Source organism: Miscanthus floridulus, chromosome 2, assembly GCF_019320115.1.
Source record: "Miscanthus floridulus cultivar M001 chromosome 2, ASM1932011v1, whole genome shotgun sequence".
Lineage (NCBI taxonomy): Eukaryota > Viridiplantae > Streptophyta > Magnoliopsida > Poales > Poaceae > Miscanthus > Miscanthus floridulus.
Genome location: NC_089581.1, coordinates 181,404,528 through 181,432,447, shown reverse-complemented (window position 1 = coordinate 181,432,447; position 27,920 = coordinate 181,404,528). Strand labels below are relative to the sequence as shown.

General features: G+C 46.3%; 1 protein-coding gene across 1 annotated transcript; it reads right to left on the bottom strand.

The window, feature by feature from the left end:
• Window positions 1–7,994: 7,994 nt before the first annotated feature.
• On the bottom strand, window positions 7,995–17,263 carry LOC136535951 (serine/arginine-rich splicing factor SR45a-like). Its single transcript, XM_066528401.1, has 6 exons — window positions 17,196–17,263; window positions 16,103–16,128; window positions 15,920–15,985; window positions 9,038–9,194; window positions 8,644–8,707; window positions 7,995–8,506 (listed from the first exon to the last, which is right to left on the bottom strand). Exons 2-6 carry the CDS (start codon window positions 16,123–16,125, stop codon window positions 8,049–8,051), a joined length of 768 nt encoding a protein of 255 aa, XP_066384498.1. The 5' UTR covers window positions 16,126–16,128; window positions 17,196–17,263; the 3' UTR covers window positions 7,995–8,048.
• Between the last annotated feature and the right edge of the window lie 10,657 nt (window positions 17,264–27,920).

Below are 27,920 nucleotides of genomic sequence, written 5' to 3'. Positions count from 1 at the left end.
TCTGCATGTCTATGGAGTTTTGTAAAACCCAAACACCTCAGATAGAGGTAGGAATTTGTCGAATGAACCACACTCCTTCGTAGACGTCAGGAGTCCATTGATGAAAAGGGGTTGGGGAAAGCTTGAACCCAAGTCCTACAGTGATGAATATAAGCGCAATTGAAATTCCTAGGGAGTTATACATTTGTGTATTGATAACACCATTCACAATTTCTTGAAGCTCGATCTCCCGCCCAGATGAACCATATAGCCAAGAGAAACCATGAACCAGAATAGAAGAGCTTGCCCCACCCATGAATAAATATTCCATAGTAGCCTCATTAGACCGTAGATCTCTCTTGGTATATCCATACAATAGGTAGGAACATAAACTGAAACATTCTAGAGCTACAAAGATAGTTATTAAATCGTTAGCACCACATAAAAACATTCCCCCTAGAGTAGCTGTTAATACAAATAACAGAAACTCTATTATAGCCATTTCTGTACATTCAATGTACTCTACGGATAGAGGAATACATAAAGTTGAACATAATAAAATAAGAAATTGAAAGATTTCGTTGAAATTATTCATTTAGAAATTTCCCAAAAAGCTAATTATAGGTTCTTCTCTCCATCGGAACAATAGGGCCGTTATGCTTATTACTAAACTTGTTGAAGAGATGAAATAGAACCACCGTCACCACGTCGCGGCCTCGCGAGGCAGCACTCCAGTCTGTAGGCCGCAGGAGCACGACCGTCAGGCGTCACATCATCTCCACCTGATGATCTCCTATTTCTTCTTCCCTATAATCAGTTACAGACTTACAGGAGATCCCTAAAAAATAACTCTAAAATATATGACCTTTGCTCTAGCAGATTACCCAAAACCTCATCCTCATTTAGGAGAGGGAGATATCTTGATGAGGACATGACACCATCGGATATGACCATTGTTTATAAGGTGAGCTCGTTCCTACATTTGCATAGTGATTTTTGGTACAATTCACTTAGTTCCACATGTACATGTCATTATTGAATGTAGGTACAAATCTGTCTCAACGTGTAAGTTCATCAAAGTTGAATTTTCGGTCATCGGCAGCTCGACAGTGCTTCATTGGGAAGGCCATACTCAGCCATCTGGAGTGCGATCGAGGTCAATGAGCACTTGATGGAAAGCTTGTTTGATAATATTTCAAATAGATTTGGTCTCATCTCAATATCACATCAGTAAGGCCTCCAAACCATCAAGATATTATGTCGCTATTTCTGCTAGGAGCTACACTGTCGTTATGGGCTTGTATTCATCCTTGGGACCCTGGCCCAAGTGGGAGCACACCCCAAGGACTTGGAGAACCCACCAAGAAAGCCCTTGGACATCCTCCTCCTTGGCCACCACCTTAGGAGGCCAGCAAGGACGTTGAAGCCAAGCCGGAGGCTCAGTCCAACTTGAGTTCGAGTCCATCTCGGGCTCCAGGACTAGCGTGTAGTAAAATGGACGTCCAGGTCGTATACGAACTCCATTTTTTATGATACACATATGGATGGAAAGATAATTTCATAAGGAAACCAATGGAAGTGGTCCCACATCAAAATTCCATCAGAATCAATGGGAATAGTCAAAACAAGTTGACGTCCAGAATCTGTCACGGCGCTGCGTCGTCGTCTTTTGGGCCGTCGGGCCTTGTAACGTGTTGGGACACCTTTAGGATGTGAAGAGGGATCCTTGGACATCCCTTAGGCTAGATAATCAGTAGCCACCACCTCCATTAGGGTTTGAGTTTTGTTTTAGATCAATCTGTCATTGAACAGTCGCCGTTATCGGTTTGCAAGACCCCAACTTTGAGTGCTTAATCATTCATCTGCAATTGTCACTTTAATTGAGTTGCTTTTTATCTTGTTCTTACTTGTGTTCTTCGATTTGTAGTAGGGATTAGCCTTCTTGGCGAGGTCAACCGGATTGTGACATGGTTGATAACTAGAGGAGACGTGGTGCTAAGGTTGCAGGGTTTGGGTCTTTGTGATCTGAAGCCAGATCGGTGTGTCTCTCTCCGAATAAATCGTTGTTTATCTTGAATCTGACGGAAGATCGGGATCACCGTTCCCATTAAGTGGTAATCAGAGCTTCAGGTATACCATCAAGTTCACATCTTACCCTTAGTTCGAGTGTTCTTGCTTTTATCCCATAGTCCAATGTCATATTTGTTTCCTATCCTATAACCATCCGCGCTATACCCTTTGCATGATTCAGTTTCAGAGTCCGCTTTGTTGAGTTTGTGTCCTAGGTCAAAGTCTTGTTGCTGGTTTAGATTGTGTTCTTTTCTAGTTTGTGTTGATACCTCCACCCGCCGCTATTCCGTATCACCATCGGTTTGCATCTTGTGTCCACTAAATCCCTGATTCGAGTAGCTTCCTTAAAACAGTCATAACTTTTGCATCCGAACTCGAAATGGGAAAAAATTTATATCTATGGAGAATGCCAAAAAAATTTAGATCTATTTCATCCCAGCATCGCTGGGTTCGCAAAAATTAGATTTGCGAAATTCGATTAGAAAAATTGAGTTTTTGGGCCCACAAGTTTTGGTATGCTTTTTAGAGCACAGTCCTAATTTTCTATAGGCCACATCTTTTATTCAATTGAGCTCAATTTTTTTGTGGTTTATTCTTGTGTACTCCTTGCTGAGAAAAAAATATCAAAAGAGCAAAAGCAAGAAAAAAAAGATTGGACTAAAAAATAAAAGAAAAATAGTAAAAGAGAATAGAAGATATCAAAAAGGAGCACATAAGGAACACTCAATAGCTCTATTGTTTGTGGTATCTTTTGCCTTGTTCATATCCGTTGCTACCTTTAATACTTGTTTCCTTTCATCCTTGTTTTCTCTCTTGTTTATCACAACTGGTGATAGAAACACGTATAGGCCAGCAACTAGGACAAGTGCTCTGGACATTTATTCAATATTGCTGTCTGTCACTGACTTATGTGCCACATATATATATTTGTTCTTTTTCATGCCTCCCAAGCTCCACATATACTTCAGATCGGTATAGAAAAAGACCCTTGCAATCTTAGTGTCACACCCTCACATGTATCACGAACTAGCCACCGGTTGTACCGTCCACTGCTTTGCGTTGGTAAGAACCCTGTAAGAACTTGGTAAGACGTGTGAGAGTGTGATTCCACTTACCCATAAATAGTTGATAGGGGATTTATATTAATTTCTAACAATATCAAACAACGAGTTTCTGTTTAAGAGTGAATTGCAGGAAATCATGAACCAGAAGTTTGCAAGGATGGACCAAATAAAGAGCAATGAGCCCTCACATATAGACTATAATCATCAAGGTATGAGAGGTAAATTGACCATACCATCCTTTTCGGGTCATTATGATGCTGAATGATACCTTAATTGGGAGATAATGGTAGAACAAAAGTTTAGTGCCCACCTTGTACCTGAGCAATATAGAGTTCGACAAGCTACTAGTGAGTTTAAGGACTTTACCATTATTTGGTGGTATGGGCTAGTTGCAGAGGATGTTTTACCTGGTACATGGGAAGAACTTAAGATAGCTATGCGTGATTGTTTTATTCCTCCTTCTTATAAACATGAATGGCATAACAAATTGCAGTGCTTAGAGCAGGGCAATATGTCTGTCCAAGAATATTATATAGAGTTTCAAAAGTGTGCAATATGTTGTGGGATAGTAGAGGACATGGAAGATACCATTGTTCATTTTTTGGTGGTTTGAGGCATGAAATACAAGATATTGTTTTCCATATAGAATTTTATACTCTCAAACGTTTGTTCCAGCTTGCTATGCTTGCAGAAAAAGAATTGCAGGAATGTCAGCAAAAGAACCATACCAACATTGGCGACAACCTCAACTAGATTTTAGCAAGGGTGGAGCAACCATTTGCAAAGGTTGAGACTACGATAAAAAGGCGAGTGGTTACTTTCGCCACTACAACAACATCTTCACCACCACCACCTCCCACACATACTTTGGAGTCTGGTAAAACTTTAAACCATGCTGAAAATGCACAAACTAATAGAGATAGAGCTGCTAATGAAAGGAAAGAATTGGATGTTAAATCTGAATTGCCTTTGTCAAAAAATAATTATTCTAATAATGCTAGTGATAAAGAAGAGCTGTGTGAAAATGCTTTTATTATACGTATGCCACAACTGGTGAATGAGTATGATGCTTTGGCTTTGGAACCAATTACTTATGCTGAGCATAAAAATTTGCTTCCCATTGCTACCGAAAAAGATGAAAAGAAATTATTGTATTCTTCAAATACTTTGGGTTATATTGAGTTTGATACTTTATATGCTCTTAGTAGTTTAGAAGAGAAACTTAAATGTGTTGAATTGTCATAGTTGTCTACTTGTACATATCATTTTATTGAAAAATATAATTGTAAAATAGAGTATATGGTGTATCGTGTCTATATTTGTTCAAATCTGAAATCTCCTTATATTGTGCAAAAGTATGATCAACCAAAGGATTGCAATTGCTATAATCTTGTCATGTCGAGTTCCCCTAGTTTTGTTATAAAGAAACATGTTAAATTTCAAGAAGGGGAGCAATGTTGGCTACTACCAACAACGTTTTCTTCAGCTAATCTCAAACCGAGGACGGTTTGTTGTCAAGAAGTGGAGGATGATGAGGACATGACACCATCAGATATGACCATTGTTTATAAGGTGAGCTCGTTCCTACATTTGCATAGTGATTTTTGGTACAATTCACTTGGTTCAACATGTACATGTCGTTATTTAAATGTAGGTATAAATATGTCTCAACGTGCAAGTTCATCAAAGTTGAATTTTCGGTTCATCGGCAGCTCGACAGTGCTTCATTGGGAAGGCCATAACTCAGCCATCTGGAGTGCGATCGAGGTCAATGTGCACTTGATGAAAAGCTTGTTTGATAAGATTTCAAATACATCTGGTCTCATCTCAATATCACATCAGTAAGGCCTCCAAACCATCAAGATATTCTATCGCTGTTTCTGCTGGGAGCTACACTGTCGTTATGGGCTTGTTATTCATTCTTGGGACCCTGGCCCAAGTGGGAGCACACCCCAAGGACTTGAAGAACCCACCAAGAAAGCCCTTGGACGTCCTCCTCCTTGGCCACCACCTTAGGAGGCCAGCAAGGACGTCTAAGCCAAGCCGAAGGCCCAGTCCAACTTGAGTTCGAGTCCATCTCGGGCTTCAGGACCAGCGTGTAGTAAAACGGATGTCCAGGTCGCATACGAACTCTGTTTTTGATGATCCACATATGGATGAAAAGATAATTTCATAAGGAAACCAATGGAAGTGGTCCCATATCAAAATTCCATCAGAATCAATGGGAATCGTCGAAACAAGTTGACGTCCAGAATCTGTCATGACGCTCGTCGTCGTCTTTTGGGCCGTTGGGCCTTGTAACGTGTTGGGACACCTTTAGGACATGAAGAGGGATCCTTGGACGTCCCTTAGGCTATATAATCAGTAGCCACCACCTCCATTAGGGTTTGGGTTTTGTTTTAGATCAATCTATCATTGAACAGTCGCTGTTATCGATTTGCAAGACCCCAACTTCGAGTGCTTAATCATTCATCTGCAATTGTCACTTTAATTGAGTTGCTTTTTATCTTGTTCTTGCTTGTGTTCTTTGATTTGCAGTAGGGATTAGCCTTCTTGGCGAGGTCAACCGGATTGTGACATGGTTGATAACCGAGGAGACGTGGTGCTAAGGTTGCAGGGTTTGGGTCTTTGTGATCTGAAGCCGGATCGGTGTGTCGCTCTCCGAACAAATCGTTGTTTATCTTAAACCTGACGGAAGATCGGGATCACCGTTCCCATTATATCTCCACTTTATTTAGGAGAGATGGTGGTGGTGGGTTAAGATCTTGTAAAGAATATAGGGATAGGAGATGTAATAGAAGATCTGCTGCAGCTGTTGCATTTTCTATTTAGGGAATAGGGAAGAGTATAAGAGATTTGGTGGAGATGTTCTCAGGCATTGCCTACTCGCCTATTTGCATAAAGCCAACAAGATACCCAAGACACCTGAGCCTCGGTAAATTGCGCATTCTCGAATGCAAGTTCTATGTTAATGTTAAACTCTCCCCGATCTAAAAATTCAATGAATGATTAATTGATTAGGTCGGTTTTTGTGGAGCTGCACAATGAAGAGGACCTATGGGCGATATTTTGATCTGATGCAGATGGTACACGCTTTGATTGTGATAATTGACAGTGACCCTAGACGGGAAAATAGAAGAGCCCCGCCACTGAATTATCCATGTCGACCTATGGAACAATATCGACCCACCACTGGACAATCCCTAACAGCATGGCCCGGAGCCAGAGATCGTCGCATTTCACGTGTTGATGCTACGGTGCGGCATTCCGATGGAGCTCCGGTGGATCAATGATTCTTTGTCCGGACATCGGCAGGTAACCAAATGCACCGCATACTAACCTATCAGTCTACTCCCTTCTTCCTAAATTATCATTTTGTTTTTTCTAGATAAATAGTTTTAGATATACACTATGTCTAGACATAGTGTATATCTAAAACTATGTATTTAGAAAAGTCAAAATGATCTATAGATTGAAATGGAGGAAGTATGGTAAGATGAGTTCGGCAAGGAGGCAAGGAACCAACATATCTTGATGTTTACATGGACAAAGAATCATTGATCTTGCTCCCCCGGTCCATGCTTTGGTGTCTAAGCGAAGAGTAAACAAATATAGGCCCTGTTCGCTTCTTATGAGCCATACTGTTTCAACGAAGGAACAATGTTTTTCTCTCACAACAAATCAGTGAACAGTACTTTCAGCCATGGCTTTTCAGCGAAGCGAACAGGACCATATTATGTAGGAGGCTCTTACAGTGGGCTTTATCACTGGATTTTTTGGAATTGTGGGATCTCATTGCTCAAGCGACATTGCAACCTGAAATGGAAGACACTCACGTTTGGCGCCTCTCCTCTGCAATCTATCAACCAAATCAGAGTACAATTTCGGCCGTGAATTCCACGTATATGGAAAAGCTGGCATGTAGGTTTTTCATGTGGCTCGTGGTGCATCACAAGATGTTGGACCGCAGATCAGCTTGCCCGTTGAGAGCACTGCAACATCCGGCTTGCTGTACACCTTCCCCCTATGGCCTATGCGACCAGGAAGCTAAAACAATCAACCACCTGCTCGTTTCATGCACTTTTTACTAGGGAATTACGGTTTCACCTGCTGCACAATGACGTCCTATCTCTACTTGAAGAAACTTCCTTTGATGCTTGGTGGCTAAGGATCAACGGCATGGTCAATGGCCAAGTGCTGAAAGAGCTGAACTCCATCGTCATTCTAGGGGCATGGATACATGGAGTTACTGGAATAGGTGTCTGTTCAATGTATGGTCACCAGATTTGCAGGATCCTCTTTTACTAGCCAAGGAAGAAAATATTGAGCATGGCAGGGGCTAGGGGATTTCTTTCCTAGCTGCAACTGTCATGGATGGTTAAGATGTTTAAGATTGAGGTCGCGTTATTCTTCTCTCCCAAAGGCACGAACGCAATCTCCCAAAACAACAAATGTTTTCATGGAACGAAGAGTGTTTTTCTCTCACAACAAATCAGTATAAACATCATCATAAGTCAAATTTCAGCGAAACAAACAGGGCATATCTTATAATGATATTCAGCTCTATTGCATGACCCCACATATCGCCAGATTTAGTAACTAAATTACCAAGAAAGAACCAACAATAGCAAGATACCATCAGAAATGTATCACTGTCTCATACAAAATGAACATAATATAGCAAAATGCACACATCCATGCTGTTCTCAAGTTCACAATACCAGAGTAATGACCTTGAAAATACATCAGTTCACAAATACGGATACAGGGCATATCTTATAACAACAACCTAGGACGATACACCTCACAGATCAAGCCGAGCGCTCCCTAGACACAGACCTGGAGTACGAACTGTGGCTATGAGAGTAGCTTTCCCTTGAATGACGCCTCTTGCCAGAATATCTGCTACGTGAGGGTTCCCTTCTACTCCCTTTCTTAGGAGAGTAGCTCGTTGATCTCTCCGATTCTGGGGAATGGCTGCGAGAGTAGCTCTGTGGTGATAAACTGCGGGAATAGCTCCTGCCCTCTGGCCCTTGGAGAAACACTGGGTGACCTGGAGACAGATCTATACCGGCGCCGGCTGTAGTATGGCGAAACAGAAGGTGACCTCCGTCTTCTGTAGCAGTATGGAGACCTTGAACGATACCGGCTTCTGTAGTAAGGTGAGTGTGATCGCCGCCGATCGTAGGGGGAATATGATCCATGCCTGCCGTTAGGAGAGTAAGATCGCTTTCTGTCATATGGAGAGTATGACCGGCCTCTACCATAAGGAGAATAAGACAGGTCACGATCAGGTGAGTAGCGGGAACTGTAACGGTCCCTCCAATCAGGCGAGTAGCGGGAACTGTAACGGTCCCTTCTAACAGGTGAGTAGTTTGGGGAGTACCTCCGTCCTGATGTCATCATGTAACAAAAATTGTCAATAACGACAGGTTATATAAAAAAAAATTACAGTACTTATATTTCTCTGGGAGAAAATGGGGCAAAGACATCCAATGATTATAGGTGATTAGTTCATGAAAACACATACCACGTGATGATTTTGTGCCAAGATACTTCCCAGGTGTTGGGGTTCTACCCTGTCTTCTCTTTGCCTGTGTAATAGGGGACCAGATAAGAAAGTGTCTTTGATACCAAAAGCAAGAGAGCAATTATCTACAATCTGAATAAACACATTTAAGAAAAATAATAATATACAATGTAGGGCATACAACCCTTTGGCTGAGGTGGCATGGTTTGGTGTTAGGTTGTATCAGTTTGTTGCAGAGCAGCTACCAACATCTATCCTGTTGCTGTCAACAAAATCTTCAATGGACAGAAGAACACTAAAATGTTCAGTGTAGAATACTAAGCAACGATATAAATATCATTCAGTAGCGAAGTTAAATAACGAAGTTCAGATGTTCCCAATCTCATGATTTTACCTTCTGAACAGTTATGACCCGACCTTCCAACACAGAACGGTCCAAATATTTGATGCAGCGATCTGCCTCCTTAACAGTAGCCATGGTAACAAAACCAAACCCCCGTGATTCCCTTGTCCAAGGATCATGCACAATGCTTGTGAAGGGACCGCGACGCCTAAGAGGGAGGTGAATTAGGCAATTTAAAATTCTAACTCTAAAATTATGGTCTCTTTTTCTAACCCTAGCAAAACCAATGCAAACGATAAACTATCTAGATGTGCAACTATGATTTTGCTAGCGTGTTGCTATCTCTACCGCAAACGTAGTAAAGTAAACAATGTAAATGCGGAAGCTAAAGAGCAAGGTAGAGATATGCAAACTTCCGTCGACGACTCCGGTATTTTTACCGAGGTATCAAGAAGCGCGCAAGCTTCCCCCTAGTCCTCGTTGGAGCCCCTCGCAAGGGCCAAGCTCCCGGTCGGGTAACTCCGTGGATAGCCTCGGGCCTTCCCCACGCGCAAGTGGGTCTCCGATGTGCCTCTCGGCAAGCCTCTCCCGGATGCTCCCCGCCTTCTTCACTATCAAGCTTCCGACCGAAACGCCGTGGGCCTTGTTCCCTCCGGTACACGGTGGCGGCCACACCACAAACGCGGTTGGTGTGATCTCGCAAGACTTCAAGCCCCTCCGATGTACAACACTTGTGCTCACAACCACGGAGTGGCAAGAGGTATGCAAACCTCACTAAACACTAGGCAAAACACCTAGAGCAAGCGCATAGGCGGTGGTCTAATCAACCTAAGCACTTCGTAAAGCACTTATGCTAATCACCTAATAAAACACTAAGCACTATGCATGTGGAGATCACTAAAATGGTGTATCAACACCCTTGGTATGTTTCCTCAGTTCCACACTTCTCAAATGGCTGGTTGGGGGTTGTATTTATAAGCCCCACTGAGAAAGTAGCCGTTGGGGTCGAATTCCCGCGAAACTGCTACTGACCGGACGCTGAATCGTCCTGACCGGACGTGTCCGGTCGTCCCGACCGTTGAGCCAGCAAAGTACTGATCGGACGCTGGCCAGCGTCCGGTCGCAGAATTGTCGCTCTGGAACCTTACTATAATCGATCGGACGCTGCGTTCCTGCGTCTGGTCAGTTGCCGCCAGCGTCCGGTCCTCGTGTCCGGTCGCCTGTCTGCTGAGCCACCGGTCCAGCGTCCGGTCCTTGCGTCCGATCGCCTCTACGAGCTCGTTTCTTCGTGATCTTGCGTACGGCTGGGTTCCAATCTTCATACTTGGACTTTGCTTGATATCTTGTGTCTTTTCTTATGCTCCTAAGGTCTTGTTTAAGGTATTGATCATCGGATCATCACGTCGCCTTCGTCCAAGTCACGTCTTGCACCCTGTTGGACTACAAAACAAACACTTGCAAATTCATTAGTCCAATTTGGTTGTGTTGGTCATCAAACACCAAAATCCAAAGTAGATGGGCTTAGGGTCCATTTTCCTTACAGCTTGCATCAATCACCTATAGCACAATCAGTAAGCCATGGGAATTGTTCAACAATTATATGGGAATTTCTCAGAAATGACAATTTAAAGTTGCAGAAATTTTCTGTGAAGGTTACCTATCCCTCGGTGGAAAAGTGCTTCTCCAGATCACAATCTGTTACACGAGCTGACTGATGGGATAAGTCTCTGTGTTGGCTGGTCTTTGTGGGGATGCAGCATATGGTCCTTGTGGCTGCATGGTGGTCTTACTGCCCATCAAGGAAAGCATCCTTGACTGGCTAAAACAGCATCTTAGCATCTAGGACAACATCTGTTTTAGGACAGCATATTAGCATCTAGCATCTTGACATATACTTGGCTGGCTAGCAGCCTATAAATATGTATCCCCAACCCCTCAGATTGGCATGGCATTTGTGAGAGAAATAAACCAGAACAGAAAATTGCCCCAACTCCTAGTGTCATCCTCTCTCAATGAGAGTAAGAATTCTACTACTACCAGGCTCTCCATCAACCCGTCCGGTACTGTGGTTACCACGGGCTCCAGGCTGTTGTCAGGGACGTCGGCCTCGGCGGTGGGTGGCCTACCCTCACTAAGACCAACTACGTCGAGTGGGCTGCGGTGATGAGGGTAAAGCTCCAGGTGCGGCACATGTGGGAGGCAGTCCAGTATGGCGACGTTGACTATGACCAGGATCGATGGGCGCTGGATGCCCTCATCACTGCAGTCCCGTCCGAGATGCAGTTCTCGCTTACCAACAAGCGGACTGCTAAGGAGGCTTGGGACGCCATCGCTGTGGCACGCATCAGCAGCGACTGCGCCCGCAAATCCACACTACAGGCACTTCACACGGAGTGGGAGAACCTGGCCTTCAAGCCAGGTGAGGATGTTGATGACTTTGCTCTCCGTCTCAACACTCTGTTGTAGAAGATGGTGCAGTTTGGTGATGACACCTACGGCGAGGAGAGAGCTGTCGAAAAGCTCTTCCGCTATGTCCCCAAGAAGTACAAGCAGATGGCTCGCTCGATCGAGTCTCTACTGGATCTCTCCACGATGTCGATCGAGGAGGCGATAGGTCGCCTTAAGGTCATCGACAGTGATGAGCCACAGTCTCTCTCGGGGCCATCACCACTAGCGGAAAGCTCCTTCTCACTCAGGAGTAGTGGGTTGCCTGCCAAGGTAATTGGAAGAAGGGGGAGCCTTCTTCCGTGACAGGCGGCCGCAAGCGTGGCAAGCCGCGTAAGGCGCGTAGAGACGCCCAGGCCGGGGCGCGAGGACGTGCCGAGGGTGATGCCCATGGAGGCACCCAGGGCGGCGCCGCCGGCAAGCACAAGCCGGCACGAGACGACACCTGCCGCAACTGCAGCCAGCTTGGCCATTGGGCCAAGGACTATCGACAACCACGACGCGACCAGGCCCATGTCGCACAGGTAGAGGAGGAGCTGGCTCTGTTCATGTGACATGCAAGCATCGAGCTACCTCCAGCGGCACCGGCCGCAGCGGCTCTCCTCCACCTTGACGAGCCAAAAGCACACGCCCTCATCGGCGACGGCTCCAGCAATGACAAGACTGACGGGTGGTGCCTAGACATCGATGCCACCCATCACATGACCGGCCGATGGGAGTTCTTCACTGAGCTTGACTCTAGCACCCGAGGCTCCATCAAGTTTGGGGATGCCTCCGGCGTGGAGATCAAGGGCGTCGGCTTCGTCACCTTCACCGCCATGTCTGGTGAGCACAGGTTGCTCACCGGAGTCTACTACATCCCCACGTTGAGGAACTCTATCATCAGCTTGGGACAACTGGATGAGAACATTTCGTGCGTGGTGGTTGAGGATAGAATCATGAGGATTTGGGATTGCCGTCGTCGTCTTCTTGCCAAGGTAACCAGAAGCACAAATCGACTCTACGTCCTTAACGTGCAGGTGGCACAACCCCTCTGTCTCGCTGCTCGTCGGGATGACGAGGCATGGCAGTGGCACGAGCGCTTCGGGCACCTTCACTTTGAGGCCCTAAAGAGGCTCAGTGCCACGGAGATGGTGCGAGGCCTGTCGTGCCTCGACCATATGGAGTAGCTCTATGACGTCTGCGTGTTGACGAAGCAGAGGCGACTCCCCTTTCCCCAGCGGGCGAGCTTTCGAGCCAAGGAGAGGCTTGAGCTTGTGCATGGGGACTTATGTGGCCTGGTGACACCGGCCACACCGGGAGGACGATGCTACTTCCTGCTGCTCGTCGACGACCTCTCCCGCTACATGTGGGTGATGGTCCTCGGCAGCAAGGGAGAGGCTGCGGACGCCATCAGGCGCGCGCAGGCTGCTGCGGAGGCGAAGTGCGGCCACAAGTTGCGCGTGCTGTGCACCGACAATGGTGGCTGAATTCGCGTCGTACTGCGCTGATAAGGGCATTCAGCGCCACTACTCCGCGTCGTACAGCCCACAGCAGAACAACGTCGTCAAGCGACGTAACCAGATGGTTGTGGGGATGGCTTAGGCCCTTCTCAAGTAGATGGGGATGTTGGCTGTCTTCTAGGGAGAGGCGGTGGTGTCGGCCATCTACATCCTCAACCGCTCGCCTACCAAGGAGCTCGATGGTAGGACGCCATATGAGGCTTGGCATGGGCGCAAGCCGACAGTCTCCCACTTGCGGGTCTTCGACTGTCTCGCGTTCGCCAAGGAGCTTGGCCACATTAGCAAGCTCGACGACAGGAGCACTCCGGGAGTGTTCATCGGCTACGCGGAGGGCTCGAAGGCCTACTGCATCCTCGACCTAAAAACACAGCGTGTGCGCATGGTGCGCGACGTTGTGTTCAACGAAGGGCGAGGATGGGCGTGGGACAAGGCGGTGGACGACGGCTCGGCTCTGACGTACGATGACTTCACTGTCGAGTACGTTCACTTCGATGGAGCTAGGGGACTAGGCAGCTCTTCTTCGATGAGCGCGTCTACCCTAGTCCTTGAGCCTCCATCGACTCCGGCGCCTGCTACTCCGACAGCACCACGCTCTCCAGCCAGGAACTCGGCTGCGATGAGTTCTTCGCTGGCTCCACCACAGCAGGCACCACCACGCACTCTAGCACCGATAGGCACCTCTCTAGGCACGTCTACTCCAACACCAGCTCATGTCAAGCACAGCCCGGTTGAGCTCGCTACTCCGCTCTCTCACGACGAGGAGCGCATCAACGCGTACCACGACGACGAGCCATTGCGGTACTGTATGATGGAGAACCTTCTCGGCGACCAGCCGGTGTCAGGACTGGTGCCTCATGACCTGGAGAAGCAGTTGCACCTTGCGTGTGACAACGATGAGCCTCAGTCATTTGCTGAAGCCGAGAGACATGTGGCATGGCGCGCCATGATGCAGTTGGAGATGGATGCGATTGAGAAGAACCGCACCTGGGAGCTTGCTGACCTTCCTCGTGGCCACCGCGCAATCACCCTTAAGTGGGTGTACAAGCTGAAGAGGGATGAAGCCGGCGCCATCGTCAAGCACAAGGCTCGCTTGGTGGCACGAGGTTTTATGCAGCAGGAGGGGGTCGACTTTGACGATGCCTTTGCTCCCGTGGCACGGATGGAGTCCGTGCGACTCCTCCTTGCGCTAGCTGCCTAGAAGGGCTGGCGTGTTTATCACATGGACGTCAAGTCAGCGTTCCTTAACGACAACTTGAAGGAGGAGGTCTACGTGCACCAGACGCCGGGATTTGTGATCCCTGGCAAGGAGGGCAAGGTGCTCCGCCTGCGCAAGGCCCTCTATGGCTTGCTGCAGGCACCGAGAGCGTGGAATGCCAAGTTGGATTCCACGCTAAAGGGGATGGGCTTCGAGCAAAGCCCGCACGAGGCGGCCATCTACCGACGGGACAGTGGAGGAAATGCTCTGCTGGTGGGTGTCTACGTCGATGACTTGGTGATCACCGGCACCAAGGATGCGGAGGTGGCGGCATTCAAGGAAGAGATGAAGGCCACCTTCCAGATGAGTGACCTAGGGCCTCTCTTACTTCTACCTGGGAATCGAGGTGCACCAGGATGACTCCGGGATCACGCTTCGACAGACCGCCTACGCCAAGCGCGTCGTTGAGCTAGCTCGGCTCACCGACTGCAACCCAGCTCTCACTCCGATGGAGGAGAGGCTGGAGCTGAGCCGCGACAGCATGACGGAGGAGGTGGACGCTATACAGTCCCAACGTCTTGTGGGGAGCCTTCGCTATCTCACCCACACACGGCCAGACTTGGCATTCTCCGTCGGCTACGTTAGTCGGTTCATGCAGCGACCGACGACGGAGCACCAGCAGGCTATGAAGAGGATCATCCACTACGTTGCGGGGACTCTCGACCATGGCCTCTACTACCCTAGGTGTCCTGGGGCGGCACACTTCGTTGGGTACAGCGACAGCGACCACGACGACGACATCGACACCAGCAAGAGCACGAGCGGGATCCTCTTTCTCCTCGGCAAGTGCCTCGTTAGCGGGCAGTCAGTCAAGCAACAGGTGGTGGCCCTGTCCAGCTGCGAGGCCAAGTACATAGCGGCCTCCACCGCTTCGACTCAGGCGCTATGGCTCGCTTGACTGCTTGGTGATCTCCTCGGCAGAGACACTAGAGCGGTGGAGCTCAGGATGGACAACAAGTCCGCTCTGGCCCTGACAAAGAACCCCGTTTTCCATAAACGAAGCAAGCACATCCGGGCGAGGTACCATTTCATCCAAGGCTGTTTGGAGGAAGGGAGCATCAATGCAAGCTACATCAACACCAAGGACCAGCTTGCAGACCTACTTACCAAGCCTCTTGGGAGAATCAAGTTCCTTGAGCTCTGCTCCAGGACCGAGATGGTTCAACTTTCCCACAAGACGACGCACAAGACTTAGGGGGAGAATGATGTGATAAGTCTCTGTGTTGGCTGGTCTTTGTGGGGCTGTAGCATATGGTCCTTGTGGCTGCATGGTGGTCTTGCTGTCCATCAAGGACAACATCTTTGACTGGCTAGGACAGCATCTTAGCATCTAGGACAGCATCTGTTTTAGGACAGCATATTAGCATCTAGCATCTTGGCATATGCTTAGCTGGCTAGCAGCCTATAAATATGTATTCCCAACCCCTCAGGTTGGCATAACATTTGTGTGAGAAATAAACCAGAACAGAAAATTACCCCAACTTCTAGTGTCATCCTCTCTCGATGAGAGTAAAAATTCTGCTACTACCAAAAGTAAGAATTCAACGACTAACACTGACAAATCGGGTTGTTCCCTGGGTTTTCAGCATCACTTGAGGCCACACTCCTAAATAAATTATACAATTATCAAATACTCCTCGGGTTACAAGCAACATAGATGTTTGATGTCTAGACTTTAAACATATGACATTGGCAGAAACACATTAACTGGCACAAGGATAAAGGGCATACCTAGAGCGGCTTCTGTACCTTGAATAGCTGCTTCTTGAGTAAGGTGAGCGAGATCCATACCTTTCACTTGAAAAAAAAAAAAAAAACTATCACAACACCGAGCAAGATCATTTGAAGACAAATCGAAACAAGGCTCAAGGTTTTTAGATAGTAGGCTGTTCAAGGTTTTAAAATAGTGCCTACCTTGATCCTCTTGAGTAAGACATTGTCTGCAAGACAAAGAGATAAATATATTAACACCTGCAACAAGTATTCAAATATACAGCCTAATAGATGATGACTTTGTGAACATATCTAAAATAAAACTGAATGAACTTCTGAAACACACTGTGACTGCATAACATATCGCACAAGAAAGTGAACAGCTTACAGAAAGAATCCAAATTTGTCAATTTATCACAGAACATGCATAATATATTAACGCAGATATTTCTAATTAAATAACTTTCTCATGCTGCTAGCTGATGTATCACGAGTCGACTGATAAGCAATGAATTATAACCACCCTTTCTACCTCTTTCTTCTGAAGGAAATTTGTTCTTCCCTTTTAATCCCCCTTTTCCACATAACTTTCGTCCCGAAAGTGCACCATACATTGCAACCCTGACATCCAGAGTTTGTTCCTGTTCCCATCCCGAAAGTGCACCATACATTGCAACCCTAACATCCAGAGTTTGTTCCCAGTACATCTTTTATTTTTGTTTTAAGATAAAGTTTATTTGCATGAAAAACCCTTTCAATATTGAATAATCAATTGTTAGGAAAATACCATAATGACTGATGTAGGCCAATTAAACACCTTTCTGAAAATCTATAGCTAGCGCTTCAAAATTTAATTTGGTCCTCCAAACATAAGTTTAACACCAAAACAAAAACGCTGCACATGTTAAGTTCAATTGCTTCCGTCATCTTACAAATCTAGTACGTCTTCAACCTCAATCAAACACCAAAATGAGATCAACCAATCTCCAACCCTAATTCTATCGCTACCTCATGGATAAGCCAATAATTTTCACTCGTAATGGCATCATCACAATTATAGGATGGCAGACCATGGATCTAATGTTGTAAACCTTCGTTCAGATGTTCCTAAACAAACACATCACGAGTAAAAGTTCCAGTGGCGTATAAAACCATCAGATCAGACATGCGCTACATAACCAACAGAATTAAACCGAAAATTATATACTTTTTCCTCACCATCACAAACTCGCGCCGCTCGACTATCATATTAATGGCCTGATAGATAGAACACGAAAGAAATGGGGGCCTGTACCTTTCGTGGCCGCAACGATCCTGCCCCCGGGAAGCCGCCGCCTCGTCTCGATCCTTCTCTTGCGTCTCGAGTCGGTCACGGCACTGTGTGGGCCTTTTCTTTCTGCTGGCCTGAGTGCGCCTGTGAATAAATGGACGTTGGGCGGCGCCTGGTGGGTCTTCTCAAGTGCGGTTGAGTCGGCTGGGCGCAAACACTCACGCACACCACGCACCACGCGCACATGGCGCAGTTTCGCGCCATCGTTCCTCGCTCCCCCCCCCCCCCCCCCCTGGCATTTCGACTCAAACATTTTTAAAGTTTAACTAGATATATATTAAATATAGTATCAATAATTATATCTCTATAGATAGATTTATTATAAAAATATATTTTATGATCAATCAAATATAATACGTATTCTGTATCATAAATATTAATATTTATATTTTTTAAATACTTATATGTATATAGTCAAATTTATGTTGAGAAACGAGATATAAATTTATTTTAGAACAGAGGAGCCTCCCTAAATCCCGTTTCTCAATGAGTTAAAATTTCTAGGTTTAACTAAATGTAGATCAATAAAGTATTAATATGTGTCCTTCCCTCTTTAACGCTTCCTTTCCCAAGCTGGAGCCCGCGCCAAGCCAGAGGCACGGAGCTAGTAGTAGCTGCCTTGTGAGCAGGGCGGCGACACCAGGCCGATGACGCTCGAGGCGGGTGGCACTCGAGCTGCTGCAGACCGTAAGGGGCAGCTGGTGCTGGGTAGGCCTGGACTAAAAACTCGTAACTCAGCTAGTCTCGCTCGACTCACTCGTTAGTGAATCGGCTCAAGGTTGGCTCATTTAAATTTTTAAACGAGCTATGCCAGTACGCGAACCAAACAAACAAGGTAATTCACACGACAGTAACTGGAATCGGCCCATATCACTCTCGGCTCAGCCCAACATTGGATCTTTGTATGTATTTTCTTTGGATTGGGGATTAGCGACTATTTTTTATTTGATTCTTGTAAAGATTGTTGTTGTTTTTTCTGGAACGATGAAAGATTGTTGTTCCTTGTGTTGATTATTGGTGTTTATTTGCACCATGGAGTTGCCGCAATGAATCTTCATGTGTCACGCTAGGATAGAACATGGTGATTTTCTTTCTCTCCTCTTTTACACCAGTGAGCCAAATGAACTGGCTCGAGCTAGCAAGTGAGCCGAGCTGAGCTACCTTTCTGGCTTGAACTTATCAGTCGTATCGTTTTAGCAAAATAACAGTATTTTTCTCTCACAATAAATCAGCATCAGCACCAGCCGTTTTTTCAACCAACCGAACAGAACATATAACGAGCCAAGCTGGCTAGGCTCGATATCGAGCCCTATGCTTGTATGCAGGAAAAGAGAAGGGCAAAGACATGGGACGGGTAGCGTTGGCTTCATGTGGCTGAGAAAAGAACGAGGAGAAGATAAGATGAGCAAAACGAAAGATAAATAATTAAAGGAAGGATGATACGTGGGATCTACGAATGACAAGTGGGTCTGCGGGTAATGATGGTGTTAAAGTTCTATACCATCTCATCTATCAAAATTCATCCAACCAAAAATAGATAGATCTATTCTAGCAACCAAACACGAAATAGAAATAAAGACATTCTTATAGTAAAGTTTTAGATGGGTCCATCCTAGGGATGTCAATGGACCCCCGATCACTGATTTTCCATGGGAAATTCCTTTAGAACATCTCCAAGAGTTCCCAAAACACTCCCAATCCATGACTTTTAGCAAGATTAAAAAAACACATCACCAGTAACTCCCAACCCCACGTTTCAATCTTTTAGCACTCGAAAAAAACAACCCCCACTCACGGAAACATGCGCCTACTCGGACCACGCGGATCCTCCTTGGGAGTGCGTGGAACCTTCACCTGAGACAGCTACGCACGACATGACAACCTCCTCCGTTGTAACGGACCCTGCGTCGACGTTGCAATGGAGTTTTGACTTCCAGTTATCGGTTTCCGAGCAAACCGAGGCCATGGCCATTGCCGACCAGATATTCCTTAATGGCCTGCTCCTTCCCCTGCATCTTGTGAGCCAGCATGGCCATCAGCCAGTGCTCATGTGGTCACTCTGGCTGGACTCGTCTCAGAGGATGATAGCCTCTGCGACCACAAGCAAGCGGCACCCGCCGACCTGGTCTGTGTCCCAGAACTCTTTGCAAATCTTCGTGGTGGCACGGAGACCACCACCGCGAGTGTGAGGGGCACAATGTTCAGCATGGTCAATGTGGCTGAACCACCCGAAATAACACGCTTTCAGAGGCGCTCGTCTTCCACTAGACACTAAGCACCTCAAAAGTTAGCTACATCAAACAGTTTCGTCGAGCACACCCCACGGGAGAACTCAAATCAATCCACGTTTTACCTCCAGAATTCAATAATAAGTACGAGCTTACAATATTTAGTCCATTTCATACAACAAGAGTTCTTGAAAATTATTTATTACAATACCAGGGTTCAGAGTGCGATAATTAAACAGCGGAATAAAAATAAACATCTAGCGAAAACCATACAAGGATCGGTCTGTGCCCACCAGAATAATCCTCCATATAAGAGTTACTCCTCAAGCTGCACCTGCAATAGGGTAAAATAAACCCTGAGTGCGCAATGTACTCGCAAGACTTACCCGACTAGTGGGAATAGTTTTCCGACTCCAAGGGGTATGACAGGCAATATGGGTTTGTTGTTTTCTTTTTGTTTGCGGAAAGCATTACTAGAAGTATGTCCTTAGGATTAAGTTTAATTAACAGTCATGATTACTTCATTAGCTAACCATTTTAGGTAAGCACCTGTGCTACCTTCAAGCAAGGGTTGAGTAATAAGAACCATTTTATCATCTTTTATATTTCAGTTCTTACTACGGTGCTAGACCATAGCCAAGTCGTACCGTCTCATAGAAACGGTGATTCGCAAATCATGTATCCCAGCTAAGTACCCCGAAACACATGCCCCGTTTACACCCCAGGCACAAACAAGACCAACCCATTTCATTCATGTCACGGGGTCCAGATCTCCATCCAAACTTGGACTCCAAGCCCCCACATTTGAGACTCGGTCTCAATATGGTGCTTAGACCTCCACCTTTCTCCACCTCCAATCAGTTGGTCCGAAAAGAGCCGAACCCACGACAAGAGCGTAACGAGCATTTCCATTCTCATAAGAAAGTATGTGCTTAGGATAATAAGTCTGTGACCTGGCTACCATCCACAGCAACGGACGGTCCTCAATCGACACGGACAGGGAAAGTACTATAACCAAGCTAAGCCCCATGGCAGCGGGACACAACTCGTCACACCCACCATAACCCATACCATATCCCTTCCCGGTCTCTATTTTTCTTTCATCATTTTTATTATGAGAGTAATTATAATAATCACCTATTGTGAGTAACGGTAGGTTACTCACGCTATCGAAAACCTAAGCATAGCAGCTACTTGAACCTACACTAGTAAGACTCATAGGACAGATATATCTATGCATGTGGTTTTTATAAAATTCCTGTAACATAAATGCACAACACATATACATACGGTGAATTATAAAATAGAGGTTATGCATCAGGGCTTGCCTTGGGCAGGCGCGGTGTTAATTGCGTCAGTCAGTGGTGGCTCTGGGACCTTCTCCTGCACGAGAATCTCCTCATCGTACTCCTCGATGATATCCTCGAACTTAGGCTCATCGGTGGTCATGATCTCCGCCAACTCGTTCTCTACATGCATACGATGTTGATGCAACACTTAGCATTTAGGCAACATCAACTCTTAAAATAAGAATACGCATACCAAGCTACTAAGCTAGCTCTAATGACTAAGATACCAAGCTAACTATCATCTTCATCAAGCAAAGTGTTGGGTTCAACTAACAAACCCTTAGCTTGACAATTTAAGGATATATCTTTATTTCTACTATTGATTTAATGTATATCGAAATAAAGAGCATTTAACTACCCTAATGCTTGATCTATTCTAAGGCTACAAAAATTACAGTGAACACATAATAATACAATGAAGCTACTCTAAAAATTTTAGGATTAAAGTTATCACCAATTTACCATAAAAAATCCTACAATATTTACCCTACTAATGTTAAGTACTTTCAAATGATTTGATAGGCCTCAGTATCAACATAGATATGTATGAAGTAACTACACTATCAGGTAGACAATGATTTTAGAAACCTAACAAAATTAGTTTAACAATTTTTGAATATCTACATGAATCTATATTAAATATACAAGTTTAGCTCAGAAACTAATTAGAAAAGCAATAACTAATAAATTTAGAAAAAAAGAAAGATGATTTTCACTGTGTGGCCCACATATGCGTGGCCTGCGTGACGCGAGGCGGCCCACAGCGGAGAAGCCCGCGCGCGCTGGCGGTTTTGCAGAAACGCCCCCGCGCTATCCTCTATTAATACGATGACTATGCACACTATTTCTATAGACAATGTTTATGCAAGAAGGCCCCCGTATTAACCTGTCTTCACATCGAAGAGGTCCACGACACCCCCGCACTCGCCAACGTGGCATTGGGCGGCACTAGGTGCCTACGTCGGCCACCTAGGACCTACACGGGCCGACCTATCGGGTCGATCACCATCCTCGACCCGAGCGAGTACGCTAAGCGGCAACACAGGGCGGTGGGACTAGCTACAGCCCGTTGTAGTGGCGCACGGCCGTCCGCGATGGTGGCGCGGCTGCCTCGACGAACCAGAGCACCTAAGAATGTAATTGGCTAGCGAGGAAGCATCAGTAGACTATTGTGGACCTAGCCGAGGTGACGGTTAGGGTGGAGGATGGCAGAGGAGGTGTGGCCATGTGTGGCCAAGCCGTGTGGGGCGCACCGTGGTGGTGCGGTCGCGTCAGTGGTGATAGGGAGGCGGTAGTGGTTCCACTGGCGGTTGCATAGTGGAGAGGGAGGCAAGGCAAAGCTAGTGGTGTAACTGGTTGAGCCCGAATGGCAACCGGAGTGGATTGCCACCCACAACGGTCGAACATGGCCTTAACGGCTCGGCGGCGGGGGAACTCCAAAATTGGAACTCGACCAGGCGCCATTCAAGGCGGGGTGGGGACGGGTAGCTAGGCAGCTTGATGACGGAGCTAGCAACGTGACAAATTGACTTGAGGTGATCTCTCCCTGATGAATTTAATGGCGTGGCTCGGCCATGGTAGCAGAGAGGGGGAGAGAGAGAAACGGGGCACGACAGGTGGGCTCAGCTCGAGCTCGCCTTGGCAGGACGTGGTCGGCGTGATCATGGAGGCATGCGCGTAGACGCTATGGACAAGCGCGTGCGTCCACAACCGGCATGGCCCGCGCGGCGCAGTGCCATAAATGGCTAGGTGACGGCTAGCTCGGCCACGTGCGCGCGGCAGTGGCGGCCTCGAGCCAAGCCAGTAGTGGCGCAAAGGTGTAGAGAGAAGCGCAGATATGATGGTGAGGCGACGGCACAGGCAGCGGCTGTGTCATGGCGTGAAGCAGGGAGGGCAGCAGCACCGCGAGGACGTAGGGCCGTAGCGGCAGCAGTGCAGCAGCGGGTGGGGCAAGGTGGTCATCGGACACGGTGGCCAGTGGCCAGTAGCAGGCGCTGCGGCCAAGGGTGGCCAAGGCGCGGCTAGACCGAGCATGGCCTTGGCCGGCCACGTGCGGCCACGCGCGGTGACCACGCGCCCAGGCCTGACGGCCCGAGCCTGGGTACATGCACGAATTTTAAAGCACCCATAAAAACTAAACGATTGATCTTGGAACCAAGCCACTTGCACCATGCTCAAGAGAGCATATTAGGCTACCCCTAAGAACTAAAATATATTACTACTCTTTAACTAGATTTCTCGGAATAAATTCGCAAACCTGGTGTTGTCTTTAAGCTAGTTTTGATTTCAAGTTCCATTTTAAGCTATTGGAAACACCTGCTAGCAATGTTATTTTTCTACAGCAAAGGTTGCATTGCCATCTACAAAGTTTGCACTTCAAGCTTTATTTAGATGCCGCATATATGTTCTATAGTATTTTTGCTCAATAAAAATTAGTTTTCAACCCTACTTTGTATACATGAGCTATTGAATCAACTTTCATTTAGCATTTTTATTTGTCATTTTAGGTTACAAGAAATTTATCTGCATACTTTATCATATGCATTATCACATAAACATGATACTCATGATATGGTTCAGTAGTTTGTTAGGGTGTAACACCGAGGGTGTTATGGCCAAACTCAGGCTACCGTCTTTCAGGAGATGTAGGAAGCAACACAGGTGGATATTGTTTAGGTTCTTGGTGCCCTTGTATCAGAAGATGGTGAGATGCATCCAGATGAGGAAGACAATGCAGAAGACCAAGGATGCTCCTCATACTGCCGGTGCCAAGGCTAACCCGTGTGATTTAGGGACACTTTTTGGAAACTATCAGAGAGACCCTTCCTTGTTACTCTCAATTATTTTTGGTGACTCAAAAAACTTAGGGATTTTGGAAACTAAATTTTGGAGATTTTTGGAGATGCTCTTAGAGCCTGTTTGGAACACATGATTTTTTCATTGTTCTATGTTTTTTCTATGAAATTGAACTGATTTCTATAAATTTCTATATAAATCCTGTGAAATTCACGCGCTCGCTTAGTACGGTACGTGGCCCATTCTCCTCTACGAGAATTTAAAAGACGAAAATGACATCATGACGGGGCTTCATGGAGATGTGATGGTTCTCTGATCCCATATCCTGTCCTATTTTTTAATACTAGGGTACGTGGCCCATTCTCCTCTATGAGAATTTAAAAGACAGAAATGACATCATGATGGGGCTTTGTGGAGATGTGGCCCCGTTCGGTTTGCTGAAACTTGACTGAAATTAGCTGAAAAATACAGTTCTGGCTGAAATGTTGTGAGAAAAACACTATTTCCGGCTGAAAAAAGAAGCCGAACAAGCCGGATATAGGATAAACCGAATGGGGCCGTGATGGTTCTCTGATCCCGTATCCGGTCCTATTTTTTAATACTAGTGTAGGGCGTTAGACTCTTCAACAACCACGACCCAAAATATAAGATCCATTTGTTCTTTGGGTAATGCTACAGGTAAAGGGTTCAATACATATTTTAGTCTTCTCCAACAACAATACCCAAAAGATAACATTTTCTACAAATAAGTCTTCAAAAGAGAGGATACTCATATTTGAGTTATGCCTCTCCTAACACCTAAAATAGGTCTTCTATATGTACTCTGTTGGAGGCTCTAGGTATTGTGTTGGAGACCCACTTTGGGTTTAGGTTTCTCAATGAATCTCCTGTTGGAGATAGCCTGACAGGGAAACATATGGCTAAAGAACTGTAAATATATGTTTGGTTTGCTGACGGTAAATATCCATGGTACAGACGCTTTTTTGTAATCGCAGATGCTAAAGAGGAGTACATTAGTATTTACTACACGGCGTACTGGAATTATATTTTACACACTGGGTGGTTGACAGGCATATATTTACTAACATTACAGCATAGTGCAGTAAGTATACTTGAAGCAGCGATATTAATATAGAAACACCAAGTCCACGACGAAGGTTCTAAACAGGATGAGGCGTTATTTCCCAGGAGTCGTTGCCATGTACAGAGGACTAAGATGGCAAGGCGATGACATGTGTCTCCGAGGTTGCCCCTCACCCCCCCCCCCCCCCCCCCCCAAAAAAAAAAAGCACAGATTTAGCATAACTATTGAAGTAAGGTTACATATGGATATCCAATTAACAATCAAACTGCTAGGCAGGTTTTGGAATTAGAAATTAGCAATGACACAGTTGCATTTGACTTGTCTGCTTAGGTAACTGCTAACCTCAAATGACAAAACATGAAGTTTGTTTAACTAATTTTCATTGAATAAATCCAGCAATGGGTATAATTCGAAATTAGAGGGTCACCGAGGCATTGACTGTGTTTGTGTCTCACATTTACTATTGAGTAATAGTTATGTAGATTTAGTGCATATTGTGCTAAACAGGGGTCTAATCGATAACTAAGCTCTGCAGCTGAGATTATCCCACTAAGATCTGAGGTACCAAAATTAGAAATGAGTTATTTGTCATAACTTAGGTGGTCTACAATTTGGGACAAGGGGCTATAAGAGATGATGCGCTTCCATTATAACTACTTGGACACGTTGTGCATGCACGAATTCAGAGACAGCTCCAGGCAAGCTGCTCCTAAATTTCTTGAAAAGCGTACATATAATTGCAACTACTAAGACACTAATACGGAGCATCTGTGGTACTAATATATATTTGGAAAGTAAACAAAGACAAAGCAGAAAGAGATGCAAGAAAGAAATGATTTCAGGTGTCGGGTATCAGTATCAGGGATACCCGGAAGAAGAAAGCTAATGACGCGAACGCTAACTCTCTCGGATGGTCAAGAGCGTATCTTGGTCTCGCCCAGCCCCGAGGGCACGGGCTCCGTCTCGCCCGACCTCAAGGATACGGGATCCGGGTCACCCGACCCTAAGGGCACGGGCTCCATCTCGTCTGACCCCTCGAACGAGAGCCCCGTCACGTCCGACCTCGAGGGCGCGGACTCCGCCTCGCCCGATCCCAAGAGCGCGGGCTCCGCCTCGTCCGACGGAGGTCCGTACCGCCCCCAACCACTACGGGTCTAAAAATTCGAGTCTAGGGTCAAACTTCTGACGCCAGAAAGGGGAGCAGGCGCATCTTGACGTGACCCGTGGCCACGACGGGCCACGTCTGAGGACGCATATCGCCAACAGTATCGGGCGTGCTGGCACTGTGCTACCTACTCCCTGCATGGCCTCCAGCAGAGGCGTCAGCGAGCCATACTGTTTGCTAGGACAGGATGGAGTGCCACGACCAGCTGACGACGCCTGCGTACGGCGCCAGTGACGAATAGGGCCGCGACGTGAAGCCATCCCCGTAGTCATCTATAGGGCTGGCGAGACCCGTGTAAAGGAGATGGAAGACGTTGCAATCCCGGAAGCCTTCCTCTCCTCGTCTCTCTCTCCGATGTAACCTGCATCTTCCCCTTCATATATAAAAGGGAAAGCAGGGCGCCCCATGGTAGAAAGAGGGGGGAGGGGAGCATTCCCACACATCTAACATGTTTGAGCGGCTAAAGGCTTCGGTGCTCGACAGTAGACAGAGAGCTTAACCGGACTCACTCTTTTCACCAAAGACTTGGGACCTTCTCCCTCTCTTGCCTATTTGTAACCCCTACTACAAACCAAGTGCTAATAACATCAGCAGTAGCAGACTGGATATATGGATGTTTTGCCCGAACCAGTATAAATCTTTGTGTCCTCCGAGCACAACCATCTAGGTCAGACGCGCAAACTAGAAATTACTAGCCGGTGATTCGAAACACCGACAGTTGGCACGCCAGATAGGAGACTTTTGCGCATCTCGTAGTCCACAACAGGCCACGGATGGCTAGCCATGGCGTTAGCTGGGTCCCGGGCGTGCACGTGCGCTTTAGGAGCCTAGACTTCATCGTCGCCACGAAGGGAGAGCTGACGCAGTCTCCTATCCTGTAGGATCTCTGGTTGGCCTAGAGAGGGGGTGAATAGGCCTGTCAAAATAAACACTCAAACTTTTATCAAATTCACCATATGGCACCACCGCTCTGGAGGGCGGCACTGCCAGACTGTGGCACTGTTGGACCATAACAGCGGCACTGCCGCACCTACAGACAACTTCGAGTCATAGTTCAAAATCAGTGAACGAAAACTTAGATCAAAGAAATTTCTCAGCCTACTACAGATATGATAGTCACAGATCAAGAGTTAGAAGTTGTAGGAACACCACGCACAAGTAGATCGACTAAAAACCCTAGAAATCACCTCAACTAACAATATGAAATGCAAGTAATGTAAATCAAGCACAAGTGACACAATGATTTATTATGTGGTTCGGCTCGCCACCAAGGCTTGCCTACCTCCACGTTGTTGAGGTTAGCCACCAAGGTATAGGGCTTTCCAACCCTTCCTCATTCTCAAGTCAAGAGACTTAACTCTTGTGATGAGAGGTTAGTATACTAGCTTCAAGAGATGGTTACAAACCTTTCGGGGCTGCCACACAAGTTGCCAAGCTCCATGGGCGATGCTCTAACCGGCTAGGAGCCAAGCTCCAAGAGTAACAAACACAACCGTCAGCCAAAACGTGAACTAAGTGCCCTTTTGAGATGGGGAATCAATGGAGCTGCTCTCTAATCAAGTTTTGGACCCTTTTCACTCAAGGATTGATGGGGAAATCAATGGATTTGCTTAAGGGCTCTAGGTCACTAATGGAGGAAGAGAGAGGGAGAGCTCCTTTTCTATTTTGGGCGTGTTGGAATGAGCAGGAGGAAGAAGATTTTGCCGTTGGGGAGGAAGAGGATGGGTATAAATACCCCCTTAGCCCCAACGGTCACTTAAGTCATGGTAGTGCCGCGCTGCAGCAGTGCCTCTCTTCAAGTGCGACAGTGCCGCACCAGTCAAGACAGTAAGGGTAAGAATGAAGTTTAGGTTGTCTTGACTGTGAATCTGAGGATGCATGTGTATGTTTGAGCACTTGGTTGCACATGTTAGCTTAAGCATTGTGTCTCTCTTTATAGTATGACTTTTCTTATACTCAAATTCAATATATAAAAGAATTTAAACCTCCTTTGAGTTTGAAGCCATCAACATTTATAATTGGGGGCTCTTCCGTTTCATGTAGCATCCTCGAATATAAACTCCCTGC

Excerpts from the sequence above, each read along its gene's own strand:
- LOC136535951 (XM_066528401.1), bottom strand. The coding sequence starts at position 16,125 with ATGTCTTACTCAAGAGGATCAAG. Across the intron at positions 8,708-9,037 it reads GGGTCATAACTGTTCAGAAG|GCAAAGAGAAGACAGGGTAG; the intron begins GTAAAATCATGA and ends CCTATTACACAG. Across the intron at positions 8,507-8,643 it reads TGGCACAAAATCATCACGTG|GACGGAGGTACTCCCCAAAC; the intron begins GTATGTGTTTTC and ends TGATGACATCAG.